The sequence below is a fragment of the Anopheles gambiae genome, chromosome 3 (assembly GCF_943734735.2).
Source record: "Anopheles gambiae chromosome 3, idAnoGambNW_F1_1, whole genome shotgun sequence".
NCBI lineage: Eukaryota > Metazoa > Arthropoda > Insecta > Diptera > Culicidae > Anopheles > Anopheles gambiae.
This window is the reverse complement of record NC_064602.1, coordinates 53,422,917-53,438,948: the sequence shown is the minus strand read 5'-3', so window position 1 is coordinate 53,438,948 and position 16,032 is coordinate 53,422,917. Positions and strand designations below refer to the sequence as shown.

The following is a 16,032-nucleotide window of genomic DNA, read 5'->3' as shown; positions in this document are numbered from 1 at the left end:
GGTGGATTGAAAATAGCAGGTGATGGATAAGGCAGCGGTCTAATCTTGTTGCGCGCAACATTGTTGCTCGGAAATATATGGCTAAGGTGGTCTATGAATGTTGATTCGCTTTGACATTGTTTAGCGTCAAAAATTAACCAGCTAATAGCTCAGAGTTTATTTTTTATCATTCACTTGTTGAATCAAGTGTTGAAAAAAACAAAATATACACCAAAAATGTATTATAAATGCTTAAAATCCAAATTTAGCGGATGTCAACAAAACGCACATTGCTGCTGTGGGTGGTGGCAACGCTTTTTCGCATGCGATTTTATCGGACGGCCTGTCAATTTTTTATATGGTATTTGACAGATAACGTCGGACGACGAAATCGCACGTTCGACGTTATCTGTCAAATCCCATATAAATCGCGTCCGATAAAATCGCATCCGATGAGCGTTGCCACCCCCCTGTGTCATTTCATACACCCGATTATCATGACCAAGGTAAATACAAAATGTTGCCAGACAAAAATCAAATTGGTTTGAATTTGGCCGGCAACAAAGTTGCGCTAGCTGTCAAAATCCATACATTTTGCCACCAACAACGTTGCGCGCAACAAGATTAGACCAGTGCCTTACACGACGACTGGTGATATTTTTGCTGAAAATTACGAGTTTCGACTTACGTGGAAATTCGAGTTACGAAATTTTGCGTTATTATTGATGTGAATAACTAGTAAATTATTTTTTAAATTTTCCCCCAGCAGATGGAAGTTTATTTAAACTATGAAAGTGCTTCATTTTCGAGAAGAAAAGATAGGCGTATTGCAGTGCATCATGAAATGTTTGTAAGACATCGAACAGCTGACAGAGCACCTATCGAACAGAGTCGTGTTTGTTTGTCTCGTTCGATTGGTCCCAGACCGCCGCCTTATTTTGAATATGACGAGCAAGAAACCTTAAAAATCGGCTTGGGCGGGAAGCAAACAAGTGGCAAATACAATTGATTTCCGAATAATACGTTTCGGTAAGCATTGTCTGTTTGATTTAAGCTGCTGATTTGCGTCTATTGACATTATTCATGTAGTAAGGGGTTGTATTTTTAGCGTCATGCCTTGTGTGTGCCTAGATAAGTTAGTTGCGCAGGAAATAGTTGATTTGCTCAGGTCTGCGCCGATTAGATTTTTTCGTAATAGAGTGGGAAATTATTTTGTTAGTATTAGAATATTCTATATTTGTATTTACTTTTATATCCTGGAAAAGCGTTCCGGAATTCTAGGCTAATTGAAAATGATAATTTTCAGATCATTGTTTTATCATATGGATGCGAATATAGAAGACATGGATATCTCTTTCGGTGATGTTAACATACATGGTGGATCTAATGTGATAGGTAAGTAAAAGCCGCTAAATATATTGGGATGACAGTGATATAATGATCACTGTTGATTTTGTTGTGTGGTGTATAACGTTTTATTTTTATAACTTATTACCCTGTGTTTCCATGTGTTTTTGGGTTGTGGATGAAAGTTGATGAAGAATTGCTTGATGGTCCCGATCATAAGACCATCTATGATCAAGAGCCGGATTTGTCGGATTCTAGAAATAGTGCAACAACAGTGAATAGTAATGCATCCAATACAACGATCGTAATGCGGTTTAACAGAAGCTTCCCAGCAGATAACGCCGATACCGTATCGGAATCGATTCGATTTCCGCTGCAAGATGCTAAAGATAGCAACATTCCCAACATCATGCAAAGAGATGCTCCTTCCATTGAATCTGTTAAAGCAAACTTACTGAACACTCCGGCATATGTTGGATTCCTGTTGCCAGATAAAGAAAATTTGATTGCAGAGGCCTGTGAATCTTTGTCGAACTCTTTCCCCACTGCAATCGAAAAACAAAGTGACGAATTTCCTCTAGATGTAATAGAATTTGCCCCGGTACAAATACCCGTCCATCACTCTTCGGCACCACAAGAAAAGTTTGTACCGGCGAATGAATGTAAGTGTGTTTTTATGTTTATTTATTTATTTATTTATTTAAATCAGAGTTATCGGGCACTATGCCTGTTTATATTGTCTTTATATTGTGTTTTATATTTATTTTGTAAGGTAGCCTCCAAGATACACAATCAGTACCTCTTATCCCCTGTTTACACATGCCAATCGCCTCCTGTCAAAATAATATGGAGTTGAGGGTACGATGGGCTCGATGGGTGGGGTTTCCATCACTTGCGGGTATCCAATCCGCGTAAGTCGAGAACCGTGTAACTCGGGAACAGACTGTATCTCAATTTCGAAAGGTTTGAGAGGGCTAATGTAAACATACGGTTAAGCGGTTATCACACACGGTGATGACGCTCTATCAATCTTTATAAATAATTGTTGATGTCTCGCCGAGGTTTCTAGTGCTAATGTTAAATTCACTATTCTTCTAATTCTTCTTATTTCGAAATTAAGTTGTAATTCTTTTCTCTACTAATTACCCTAGTTGTCTTAATTCTAATAGGGCCATGCACATTCCCTACCGTTTGGCGTCAACACACGGCTTAACTTTTATGTTGGCAACTAGATACACGGGTATTTATTCAATCTTTAACCGTAGAGTTGGCAACAAGATGAACATACGTAAGTTGGCAACCGACATCCCCGGGTATTCCACACGTTTTGACGCCAAAAATTTACGGTTTTCATAGGTAAACAATGATTTCTATATTTTAATGCTGTAAGCAAGTAATCTCGGCCATGTATTCTCTTCTATTTCATTTATTCATTAAGTTTTTTTTTCATTTTATGATAATTTTAACGGTCAAATTGAAATTTGGAATCGCTTGAATTTGACTCGAAAATAAACACAATACGAAAAGAGGAAGAAGAGAAACGTCATTCTCCTTACAATATGTATGGAATATCCGGGTATGCTGGTTGCCAACTTAGGCACTGGTCTAATCTTGTTGCGCGCAACATTGTTGCTGGCAAAATGTATGGATTTTGATAGCTAGCGCAACCTTGTTACCGGCCAAATTCAAACCAATTTGATTTTTGTCTGGCAACATTTTGTATTTACCTTGGTCATGGTAATCGGGTGTATGAAATGACACAGCAGCAGTGTGTGTTTTGTTGACATCCGCTAAATTTGGAATTTTTGCATTTATAATACAGCAATTATCCGCAGTACGCGATACTCGATATACGCGAATTCGCAGTACGCGATTCCTCTAAATTTGACAGCTCCATTTGTTTTTTGCAAATATTTAAAATATTAGAAATATTTAAAATAAAATATTTTATGCTCTTTTTGAATTTCCTTAGTGTTCTTAATGCATTTTGCATTAAATTTGTGCAAAAGATACCTGTTTTATAACAAAAAACTTCAATGCAAAACTCTGTGAGCGTTTCTACATACACCGAGACTGCATTTGAGAGATGGCTGTGAGAGAATTGACAACCGGTTTCTCACGCTGGTGTGTGTAGAAGCTCTGAAAAGCGCCGAGATGAGACTTTTAAAATGATGTTGAAAAAATTCATTTTAATCGCTAAAATGAAATCAAAAAAGTTTCTTTTACTTTTTAATAATATTTCTACGATTATTAGACGGCAAAAATGCAAACTATAATTGATCGATCGCTATAAACTGCCAATTCAATTTTTTCTCAGCTCCATCGTTCTTTGCATGCCGAGGAGAATTCTCTCACCGAAAATGCTGTCAGTCGCTGTCAAAGCATGCTGTCAGTTATTTTCTCAGCTGCATTCTCGGTGTACAGGGGGTCCCAGAGATACACGGTTATTGGGGACCGAAAACGGCCGCAATATACCGCGTATCTCGAATTTCCGCGTAAGTCGAATCTCGTGGTTTCCAGCTAAAATATCACTAATTTTTGTGTAATTTTGCCAGTAGGGGGCGGTTTTAGTCACTTTATGAATTATTTGATATGATTCTGACTGAATATAACAGTTTTAAACCTTTTGAAATAGTTTTTAACATTGGATCGAAACGGAAATTATTTGGCAATTTACAATTGATGTGTCAAATCAGTACAATTTGCTCAAAGAACTGTCAAATTTAGAAAACCGCGTATCTCCGAAACCGCGTATAAGAGGTACCGTGTATCTCGGGGACCGCCTGTATATAGAAACGCTCTGTGACGCTATATTTCAACCCTTGAACCGGTAGTGTAAACTATTTTTCCATAGGAATCCGCTATACGCGAAAACTCGAGATTGCGCTCGGTCCCGTGCGATAGCGTATATCGGATAATGACTGTACATTTTTTGGTGTAGGGGAAAGCGGGGCAAAATGGGCATGTTAAGCAGTTTACTGAATATTCCTTTGAATATGCCACAAAACACAATTTTTCTTTCATTATTGTATGCCTATGCCATTTATCTATGGAAAAATAACCACATAGAATGAAAAAAACAACTTAAAACAATAAAATAATGTAAAATAAAAGTTGATGTTTTACGAGAAGCTATTTTGACACACGGGGTAAAATGGGCATAGCCCTGGGGCAAAATGGGCATATGTAAACAAACTGTGAAACGTCAAAACACTGGGGCAATATGGGCCACAACAACTGCGCTTAGGTAATGGTCTATGCTTTTGCGCACGTTTCGTGAAATGTATTTTTCGTTCTATCTTTTGATTTGCTGGCCAGAAAAGCCCTTGAAATTCTTCCAAAAATATGTTATCAAAATTATAACAGTTTTTACACGTTTAAATCTACAAAATCGAATGTTTTGAAGCTGTGCCTGTTATCATTATTGAGGCGACAAATACAACACCATAGCCTCACCAAGCGCCGTATGTCAAAAGCATCTGCCCATTTTGCCCCAAGAGTAACTGCCCATTTTGCCCCACTTGTAGCATTTTTGTATTTTTTGTTATATTAGCAAAAATACGAATTCAATCGCCTTGATTGCTTCAAACAAATTGTAAAGAAATATCATATCTTTAAAAATATATCATCAAAAACTTCAACGCATCCCTGTGACACACGTTTAAGCTTATTTTCGAAGTGGCAAAAATTACATCAATATGCTGCTAAACCTTATTTTGCATTTTTCTTAGTTATTTGTTATGTAAGGGTTATGAAACTTACATGGTGTTCATAGAACACTCTAATGAATACATTTTGAGCATTGGAAAGTATCTTTGTAGTCAAATAATGCTTAAATAGAGGGTGCCCATTTTGCCCCACATGCCCATTTTGCCCCGCTTTCCGCTACAGGTGGTCCCCGAGATACACGGTTAATGGGGACCGAAAACGGCCGCAAAATACTGAATCTCGTGATTTCCAGCTAAAATATCACAAATTTTCGTGTAATTTTGCAAGTAGGGGGCGGTTTTAGTCACTTTATGAATTATTTGATATGATTCTGACTGAATATAACTGTTTTAAACCTTAAATAGTTTTAAATGTTAATAGTTTTGAACATTCGATCAAAACGGAAATTATTTGGCAATTTGCAATTGATGTGTCAAATCAGTACAATTTGCTCAAAGAATTGTCAAATTTAGAAAACCGCGTATCTCCGAATCCGCGTATAAGAGGTACCGTGTATCTCGGGAACCGCCGGTATATTTTATTTTTTCAACACTTTATTCAACAAGTGAATGATAAAAAATAAACTCTGAGCTGTTAACTGGTTAATTTTTGACGCTAAACAATGTCAAAGTGAAATGTTCCCAGCAACATTCATAGACCACCTCAGCGATATGTTTCCGAGCAACAATGTTGCGCGCAACAACATTAGACCGCTGCCTAACGTGGTAAAGTTTAAAAAAATATCAAAATAAAATACTTACAGTAAAATAATTACAATTTATGCACCAAAAAATCAGAAATTAAAAGTTGGTAGGCTACGGAAAATTTCAGGTCAATAAAAGCAATGAATCAAAAGTTATTTTAGTTTAAAGTTAAAAAATACCCGGGTATCCGGTTGCCAACTTAAAGGTTAAACTGCAATAAGGTTTTATTCATGGCTTTTATTGGCCTGAAATTTTCCGTAGCCTCCCAACTTTTAATTTCCGATTTTTTATGTATAAACTGTAATTTTCAACCAGCTGTAAGTACAGTCTGAAATCACTGGTTGAACTTCGATTTCCTGCCAACTATTGAATATGTGCTTTTTAGTTGGCACGTTTTTCCATACAAAAAAAAATCTATCCTGCTAAATCTAGGATCTAGATCTTGATCTAAATCTTATCTAAAAAGAAAAAAAGATTTCTCGGCATGCCATGAGATTTTTGTGAATTGTTCAAAAACCGGGTTTCCCATACAAACGCATGCTTTTTAATTGAACTGTCAGCCAGCTATTGAGCGTGCAACTAAAAAGCATGCCAACTAAAAAGCGTTCAACTACAGTGAACCCTCTCTTATTTGACACCTCTCTTGTTTGAAAAATCTCTCTTATTTGAACATTTTCCACAGTCCCTTAATTTCCAGTACATTTTTGTCCTCTGAAATCTGTATCCCTTTTATTTGTGTATGGTGTTGCCTTGGATAGGCAGCGGTAATCGCTACTGCGGGCGTGCGGGCGTGCGTGCGGAAAAATCAAAATTGTTTGATTCTGATGCAGGCGGTTGCAAACTGTCACCCGCTGCGGGTGTCAAATTCCATACATTTTCAGAAAACGCACGCACGCCCGCACCAGCGATTACCGCTGCCTTATTGAATGATGTATGCTCAAATTGGCAATCGTGTTCGCAGTTTCCTATAGCAACAGTTAAGGCTGCATACTACATGTTCTGTCTCTTTCTTGTTTGTAAGGACCTTTCATTCATTTTCAACCTCTGTAATTTGAAAACCTCTCTTATTTGACAGTCCCATCGCCTCTCAAATAAGAGAGAGTTGACTGTATTGAATTCTGACTGTAGACACTGCGGTTGATTGGTAGCCTGGTCACTTTGATTCGGCTATCGCTTTTGATGAAGTATTGTGTTCTTCAGTATAAACAGCTAATCGAGTGTGGTTGTCATCTGTTCTGTATGCTTCCTACCTTCGCAAGAGTGACATATATTCTATGTATGAATGTATGTGCCAAGAAAAAATATGAAAAACAGCAGACGAAAAAAAACTTTCGCCTCGTCAAAAGTGATTGTTATTTCGATGTGTTAATTACGCCCTAGACATTGTAAGGAAATAAGCTCCAAGAATAATTATAACTACCTGATGATTGGTTTCTTGTTTATATTTCAGATATCTTTTCGCCCGCTGATTTCGATTGTTTACTTTCACGAGGTTGCTCGCAATCTTCGAGAACTACAGATACATCAATTATAGCATCTGCATTGTCGTCCTCGGATGCGGTACTACCAAGAAACTCAGTGTTGATCAATTTTGATCCTCTTTTGCGTCGGCAAACTATCATTAAAACCGAAAACCAACAAGTTGCAAACTCTATTACAGAAACCTCATCCGCGTGCCCAGATTTAGTTAAATTTGCACAGCATGAGCAAAGCAACGAAATTGATGATTCATTAACAGATTTCGATGCAAGCTATAAAGGCTGTACCGGCGAGCACAGTGCATTCATTTCGAATGGTTTAATTTTACCGTCGTTATCACTATTAGAAAATCATCCTGGCAATGATCCCAAGGATAAGCAACACCAGGAAAATGCATTACGTTGCCTTCTTGATACATCTTTAGCCGCCAGTAGTACACAAAGCCAGGAACTCAGTGTAGATTCTCTTGAGAAAACAGTGGTCACTCAAAAAAGCGAATCTGTAAATTGCTCAAAGTATTTGGATAATCTTCTATCATCTTCAAATCCCAATTCATCTTCTTTATTAGAACAGGAAAAATCCTACAGTGAAAAAGAAAAAAACAATGAACTCCTCGTGCCAGTTGTCAATGCTCATATTGATTCTGTAAATTTCTTGGAGCATAATTCGGTTTTTAACAGTTCGACGGATTCAAATGCGGACACAAAAAATACACAGTTCGAAGAATTGATCGTTGAACAATTTCACGATAGAAACATTGACGTATCATTATCGAAAAACAAATCAGAAAGCGAAGTGACTATAGAAAATACCGTCTTTGAATTAAACAGCATTGGTAATCTTGCTACGGATGTTAATGTAAGTATTTTTATTGGCCCGGAAATTTTCTTTATTATAGTGCATGCTTGTTGTAGGTAAACGATGATTTAAGAACTTTTCGCGAACATATGCTTTTCGCGAAGACTGCGGAACTGCTCCTTGTCAAACAAAATAGAGCGGTGCAAAACATGAGGTAATTTACCACTATTATTTTATTTATCTTATCATTTTGTGTGATGTGTTTTTTTCTTCAAATTATCGTTTTAATCTTTCAGCGAAGAACGATCAGGGCCAATAGAGGAAGGATGTGTTGACGATGGGAAAATAAATAAAACGGATGAGTAAGTATTGTACGATGTTTCTATTGTATTATTTTATTACTTGGTTTGTTTAAAAATGACTTTAAAAAGGGTTCGTCTATAGCTGAATGTTTTACAGAAAATGGCGAATTATGTACACAAAAGGTTTAAGACGATGAAAGTGATAATAAGGGTTTATAAAAGACCCTTACTTCACGCGTTTTTATAAACAATAAGTGGTAAAATTCTTAATTAGCAACACACAAAAGAAAAACAAAGTCATGTAAACATGTAACAAAGGCATTAAATGAAAAGATACACAGAAAGTCGGACGGTCTTCATTTCAAATCAAAATTATCACGTTGCTTTCCAATATTGGACCACTTAGTTCTATCTTGAGCCGGTCTCGTAGTACAGCCGTCAACTCGTACGACTTAACAACATGCCCGTCATGGGTTCAATCCCCAAATAGACCGCGCCGCCATACGTAGGACTGACTATCCTGCTATGGGGGGGAAATCAATTAGTCACTGAAAGCCAAGCCCATAAGTGGGTACAGGCAGGCCTTGACCGACATCGGTTGTTGAGCCAAAGAAGGAGAAGAAAAGTTCTATTTTGGTCTCTATCTTGGTAATCTATCTTGGTTCTAATTCTAAATATCAGTTATTAGAGATCAGTTGACTATGTTTGGTGGTCATGTGCGTATTACATAACCTAGGCCAAGCGCTCTACGGTTCAAATGAAGTAGCATAGTAATTTTAAAGAGTGTTGCTGTTATTCATAATTTAGAAGTCATGAAACCTTCTATAGTTATGAAACGGGGGCAGTCCCGTGGTACAGTCGTCTACTCGAACGACTCAATAACATGCCCGTCATGGGTTCAAGGCCGGAATGGACCGTCCCCCCGTAGCAAGGATTGACTATCCGGCTACGTGGTAATGAATTAAGTCTCGAAAGCCTGTATAGGCCGGCATGTCCGCGTATGACGTTACGCCAAATAGAAGAAGAAGAAGAAGAAACTTGCTATAAGTATCAAGAATGAATTAATGGTTAAAATTTACTGGCCTACTTGCCAATAAAGGCATTAATTGTCTCAATGCTATTGAGCGTTATGTGGGAACGATTGAAAGACGATGTACACCGTTCTAAGAGTGAATTAAGACTAACTACATTTATTCGACATTCAGTGCAGTTTCTGTAACCAATGGCTACTTGATTACAATTAAAATATTGCTATAAGCAATTTACCACAGAGTCCCCCTCACAGAGTTACGCCAAGAACCGAACACAGTGACCGGATGGCGTAACTTTTATTCTTTCATCATCCTCATTCGAATCATTTTCGCAAATACATGCTGGTTTAATATGTTCGATCGAAATCCTTCGTTTCTCACCGTTCATATATATGTTCAAATACTTTTCATGCCTTTCGATTATTTGGAAAGGTCCCTCGTATGGGTGTGTAAGAGGCCGCTTGACTGAATCAATTCGAATAAAAACGCTTTTGCAATTAAGTCCTTCGTAACAAACACCGAACGTTTGACATGATGTGAGTTTCTGATTGGTTCGATTTGTTTCATGGTACGGCAAAGCAGTTTGGCAAACTCTGAACGACGCATTTCCGTCAGGTATTCGTAGTGGCTGTCCATGTGTCATCTCGGCAACAGAACAATCGATATCTTCCCTGATAGCAGTTCGCTAACCGAGCAGGACCAACGGCGGTTTATCGCACCAGCGTTTCGAATCGACACAGGTTAACGAAGTTTTTAACGTTCGATGATACAAGATCTGACGTAGCGGGCGACGTCTCGATTGATTGAGGGCCAAACAAACCTTCGCGCAACCATTTTTCTCTTTGCTCGAACACCGGGATGAGAAAGGCAATGGATGTTGCTAAGAACTTGTAACCGTAACTTCTCTGGCACATACGGTCTAACATGTACATTATCCGTCACATCACAATACATAGGGTGGCCACTCACCCGGGAATACCGGGAATTAGCCGGGAATTTTATTTTTCCGGGAAAAACCAGGAAACAAGAAAATCCGTTCTTCGCAGATTTGTATGCCTTCTCCAGTGGCTGGTTGGTCCATAACTTCCGGTAACCCATTTTTAAGGTTGTGTGATGACATCTGTTAATCAACAATTGATAGCAGATGAAAAACATCTTTGCCACGGGGTAAAGTCTTTACACGTTAGTGTCATGAAGCTAACCCCCCCAAAAAGCAATATTTGTAAAGCCTTTTTTGTCGTTTTTTCATCAGTTAGCTCATATAAAACATCCGAAAATCTAAAGAATGCATACAGCGTTCGGGATAATTTTGACAGTCACCTACGGAGAAAGAAAAAAAAAATATGGCAAAATTAATCATCGGGGATTTTTTTTTGTTTTAGAAATACAGTAGGTGACCGCTAACTGGATGTGTTTTAACTGGAGTGCTTTTTAACTGGAGGTTCGCTAACTGGAGTGATTCTCAGTTAACGAACACTTAAACGTCAAAACATGATACATCCGGAATCTCATGAAGAGAAATTTGTCGCAAATGTGCATTTTTCAAACATATTTAGGGTTTCTTGCCTACGTTTGCTATTAATTTATGTTATTACACGAATTACTATACTTTATATCAACATAAATGAAAAAAAGTTTGGTATGTTTATTCCAGTCAACGCCAATCAAAACAATCAATCCATAGAAACGTCACTCCAGTTAGCGAACATTGTTCGTTAACTGGAGCTTGTTTACCTCTCAGTTAGCGGTCACCTACTGTAGTAGCTTACCATGTATTTTATTCATTTTATTCAAAATATCCGCCCTCGGCTTCTATTACGGCCTCCACCCGTCTCCAGAACCGGGAACAAACCCTGGCGACAGTTTCGCGGGGTAGGGCCGCGAAAACGGATTTTCGCCATTAGCTCTGCCTTGGTGTTGCTGGAGGTTCTGTTGGTGTCCCGTTCCACCGCGCCCCACACTAAATAATCCATTGGATTAAGATCCGGGGAGCTGGGAGGCCACACATTCGGCGCGGTGAAGCCGTGCCAGGCTCCACGGGATGCTTTAGCAAGTTGAGCAGCTTCTTGGCGTTCCCCAACCGACGCTCGCGGCCCTTCTCTGTCAACAACTCACCTCTTCGGCGCTTGTAATAGAAGTGCCGGAGGTCCTCATTCAGGGCCATTTTCATCGTGGATGGTGCCACCCCCATCTCACGTGCCAACGGCCGAATTCCGATCCCCGGATTTTCCATCACGCGCGCCTGGAGGTCAGCCAGGAAAGCGTCGGTCCGCACGCAATCCCGCCGCTGAGAATGTGGTTTTCGTGCTGCCACCGCTTCGTCGTCGTCGCTGTTTTCTCACTCCGGATCGCCTTCACCGTGTTCAGCGAACACTGCACGCACTGCATGATGTCGCGGTTGTCGCGTCCGGCGCGGATCATCATGATGCATGTGATCCGCTTCCACAATGTACTCTTTTTTGGCATTTTTTATCACGGGATGTTTTCGCTGCTTGTTCCGTACATTTTTAGCTGTCTAATGACGTATTGCTAGTTTTCCTATGCCAACTCGATCACGAGTTATAAACAAAAATGTAACTGTCTAAATTATCCCGAACGCCCTGTATTTAAATAACTTAAGATCCATAGTAGCCAAATTAGATTCACAAACGAGCGCACGATTGTTTGATAATTTGTTTGTACAAATTTGGTAGAAATCATGCCAAAAATGGATCTCAAATGTGTTGTCACACCTCTAGATTGGATACTATATTGTTGAATAATTCACTTATAACTTATATCCAGTTTTTATGACAAGTGTCCATCTTTCCCGTAATGCCCGTGTTTACTTACCATCCTCTAGATAACGATTTTTGAAAACGTATGATTTAATAATTTTGAATTGAAGTTTCAAAGCATAGTGAACCGGGAAAAATCCAAAAAAAATCTGGGAAAAACCGGAAAAAACTGGGAATTTAAAATCCTGATTCGAGTGGCCACGCTGAATACAGCAATCCATCAGTTGAAACAGATGATCTTAACTGCAAGTTCATTGATGTAGTTCGATCAGCAAGTAGCTTCTATAGTTCTTGATCATCATGCTGCGCTTTCGATTATAATTTAAAATCCACTGTTGAAGGAGCTGAGATGGTGTTGATTCTGGATAATGCGTCTGCAGCAGAATTGTCTTTGCCTTTAATGTGCCGAATATCTTTAGCGAAACTCGAAATGCAAATATTGTTCTTCATGAGAAAGGTGATTTGAATTAGAATTCAGAGCATACGTGAGCGGACGGTGATCAGTATAAATTGTGAATTCTCTCCCTTCCACTAGATGTGGAAAATCTGCCCCGCTAATTTCATGGCTGTTAACTCGCGACCGAAGACTGAATACTTTTTCTGTTAAGGAGAAAATTTCTGCGAGAAGAACCCAAGCGGTTGCCATGCGTCGGCGACATATTGTTGTATAGTTGCTCCTGCCGCTGTATCCGAAGCATCAATCATCAGTCCCATTCGTTTTGACGAGTCAGGATAGGACAATAAAGCTGCGTTTGCTAAACTTTCCTTGCATTTCACGAAAGCTTCTTCTGCTTCGATCGTCCACTGATGTTTTCTTGTATCGTTTTTTCGATTCCCAATAATGGGTGCTTGCAATGACTGTTGCAATGAGACAGCATTCCGGATGAAGCTTTGGTAACCATTCAGCAATGCCAAAAATGTGGAGATCCTCCACAGTAATCGGACGTCTGTAATCAACAACGGTTTAAACTCGATTAGCTTGAGGTTTGATACCAGATGCACTGATATGATACCCCAAAAAGTTTACTTCTGTTTGTACAAACTTGCATTTGTCCAAGTTCAGTACCAAGCCGTTTGATTTGAGACGCTCAAAGACAGTTCGCACGTGCGTTAGGTGTTCCTCCTCATTAGACGATGCAATGCATATATCATCGACAAACACCACCACAAAATCCATATCACCGAAGACATGATGCATAAAGTGCTGAAATGTCTGACTATGACAATCCAAATTGCATCTTGGTAAATTCGAAGAGCCCGAACGGAGTGGTTATCGACCGGAACAAAATGATATGCTCGTACCAAATCTAGAGTGCTACCACAAATCGTGAATATGTTACACAGGATAACGATCTAGCAAAGTTATACGGTTTAAACTCCTGTAATCTCCGACAATGCGCCATTGACCATTCTTTTTCGGTACGCAATGAAGTGGACTTGCCCAACTGCTTTTGCAAGGGCGACAAATCCCGAGCTCCATCATGGTCTTAAATTCTTTTTTAGCGGCTTCTAGTTTGTCTGGAGGCATTCTACGTTGTTTTTTAAGCAACTGGTGGTCCAGTGGTTTGAATGTGATGGGTTACATTATGTCTTACCTCAGTGTGCATTGTCGGCGGGACGATGATCTCTCGAAATTCGACAAGCAAGTCTCAAAAAGGACGATCTTTTGCTATAGTTGTTACTCCGTAAACCGAAGATTTTGTTAATCCACAAACAGTGTGTAATTTCATACCTCCATCAATAAATCTTCTGTTTTCAAGGTCTACAAGAAGACCAAAATACGCAAGGAAATCGGCACCAATAATTGCAGAAGTAACGTCGGCTTGCAATAAATTCGGCCGAGATCCACAGAAACAAACTTGCTCCCATACGTTCGTATTTTCGTTCTGTTTGCTGCATGGAGTAAAAACGGCGACGGTTCTCGAGTCTTCTCGATCTTGGATGCAGGTATTATCGATACATCCGATCCCGTGTCGATTAAGAATCGAATATCGGAAGATTTGTCGAAGATTTGCAGACGGCTATTGATTTTTAATCCGCCCACCTCGCCGATTTCGGATGAGCGGAAATCTAGTTTGTAGACTAATGATACTGGCAAGGGCTTCGACATCGCGTAGCTCGATTTCCATACTTCCGGTAATACCAACAGATATTGGTTTCATTGGTACGATTTTGAGAAGTGGAACGTAATCGACCGCGCTCAAATTGCCGTGCTTTCACTTGGCGTTCCTTTTCATGGCGGCAACTTCTGCTACTGCTAAATTTTCCGTCGTATCTTTTTGCACAGAAGCATGGATGACCGATGTTTGAGGAGCCATTTCTATCATTTTATCTGCCATCTCCGTCAGCTTCGAAAGACTTCCATCGTTCATGCTAAGTATTGCATATATATTAGCTGGAATTTTTGTTGTTGCAAAAATAGCCTTTTTAACAAAGAATCATTCACATTCAATCCCGCAGTAAGTTCTTGCATCTTCGTTGAAAGTTGCGTAGGACGAAGGTCTCCAAAATCGTACGATCCAAGTAGTTGATCCATTTTGGCTTGTTCCGTGAGCTCCAATCGAGAGATAAAGCGTTGCTTAACGGTTTCATACTTTCCTTTCGCAGGAGGATTTTGTTTCGTCCTAATGAACGCCGGCCAACAAAAACTGAATTTCAGCTTGTGAAAACCACAACGATGAATCGTTCTTCCAGAATTCCGGTAGTAGGGAAAGTTTCTTTTCGGTAGACATGTTCGTTCTCGAATTTTTGAATTACGAGAACTAATAACAATCCGGAGATCACGTCGGGGTCACCAATGTGGGAACGATTGAAAGACGATGTACACCGTTCTAAGAGTGAATTAAGACTAACTACATTTATTCGATATTCACTGTAACCACGGTTGCTGTAATCAATGGCTATCTAATTACAACTAAGATACAGTGAACCCTCTCTTATTTGAGAGGCGATGGGACTGTCGAATAAGAGAGGTTTTCAAATTACAGAGGCTGAAAGTGAATGAAAGGTCCAAACAAACAAGAAAGAGACAGAACATTTAGTATGCAGCCTTAACTGTTGCTATAGGAAACTGCGAACAGAATCGCCTAATTGAGCATACATCTTTCAATAACCATGGCAGCACCATACACAAATAAGAGGGATACAGATTTCAGAGGTTTTCCAAATTAGAGGAACAAAAATGTACTGGAAATCAAGGGACTGTGTAAAATGTTCAAATAAGAGAGGTTTCTCAAATTGGAGAGGTGTCAAATAAGAGAGGGTTCACTGTATTGCTATAAGCAATCCATCACACTTTCTTAAATTCTATTTCGTTGTTTAATGTTTTGTTTTGGTTTAATATTTTTCTTCTCTCGTTTTTTCTTTTCCAAGCCTGTTCCACCAAATTTTGGGTTGTGACAGAGTCATATTTGTATTTTTTTATAATCCGATTTATATTTTTGCATATGTCATTACTCGTAGTGTTTTCTGTTATGTTTAATAATTCTATCGATTGGAATGCTCTGGTTTTGTTTATTTTTTTCCATTTTTTTAGGGCTAATGTTTTCTTGGATTGTTGTAATTATGGTTTTGTGGTTTGTTGCCCCCAAATGGTGCTCTAACACTTTTCTGTTACTTTTGCCTATTAGCTTTTCTGTTACTAATGTCAGACCTATTGCTGTGCTTCTTTTGTTGCGGTCGGTTGGTATGAATGTGATCTCTTTTTTATGTAAGAGGACGAAGTTGGGCTCCTCCATTTCTTCGATCAACGTTTTCCCTTTTCTGTTTTTATATGGGTTTCCCCATGCTATATGGTGCGCTTTTAGGTCAGCTGTTATTATTATTTTATTATGGTGTTTGGGTCGTTTAATATTATTTCTATTGTGGATTTTAGTTTGTTGCCGTTTTTGGAAGGTGCCGCGTTAAT

The 16,032-nt window shown here is 39.1% G+C and overlaps 1 protein-coding gene and 1 long non-coding RNA gene across 8 annotated transcripts in view; one reads left to right on the top strand and one right to left on the bottom strand.

Moving 5' to 3' along the window:
• Positions 1–854: 854 nt before the first annotated feature.
• Positions 855–16,032, top strand: part of LOC1270953 (transforming acidic coiled-coil-containing protein 1) — a 28,931-nt gene continuing 13,753 nt past the window's right edge. Inside the window, exons 1-6 of one of the 7 annotated variants that reach the window (XM_061655598.1) lie at positions 855–1,008; positions 1,286–1,374; positions 1,512–1,988; positions 7,189–8,075; positions 8,132–8,229; positions 8,312–8,377. In XM_061655598.1, coding sequence (XP_061511582.1) covers positions 1,302–1,374; positions 1,512–1,988; positions 7,189–8,075; positions 8,132–8,229; positions 8,312–8,377 — 1,601 coding nt within the window. In that variant the 5' untranslated portion in view covers positions 855–1,008; positions 1,286–1,301. Of the gene's footprint in view, positions 1,194–1,285; positions 1,375–1,511; positions 1,989–6,963; positions 7,124–7,188; positions 8,076–8,131; positions 8,230–8,311; positions 8,378–16,032 lie in introns of those variants that run through there. The other 6 variants (XM_061655597.1, XM_061655596.1, XM_061655595.1 and 3 more) reach the window with 6 other exon arrangements.
• LOC133392956 (uncharacterized) lies at positions 9,482–11,845 on the bottom strand. The gene is made up of 2 exons (XR_009765921.1): positions 11,118–11,845; positions 9,482–10,668 (listed from the first exon to the last, which is right to left on the bottom strand). It is a non-coding gene; the product is annotated as an uncharacterized LOC133392956 (long non-coding RNA).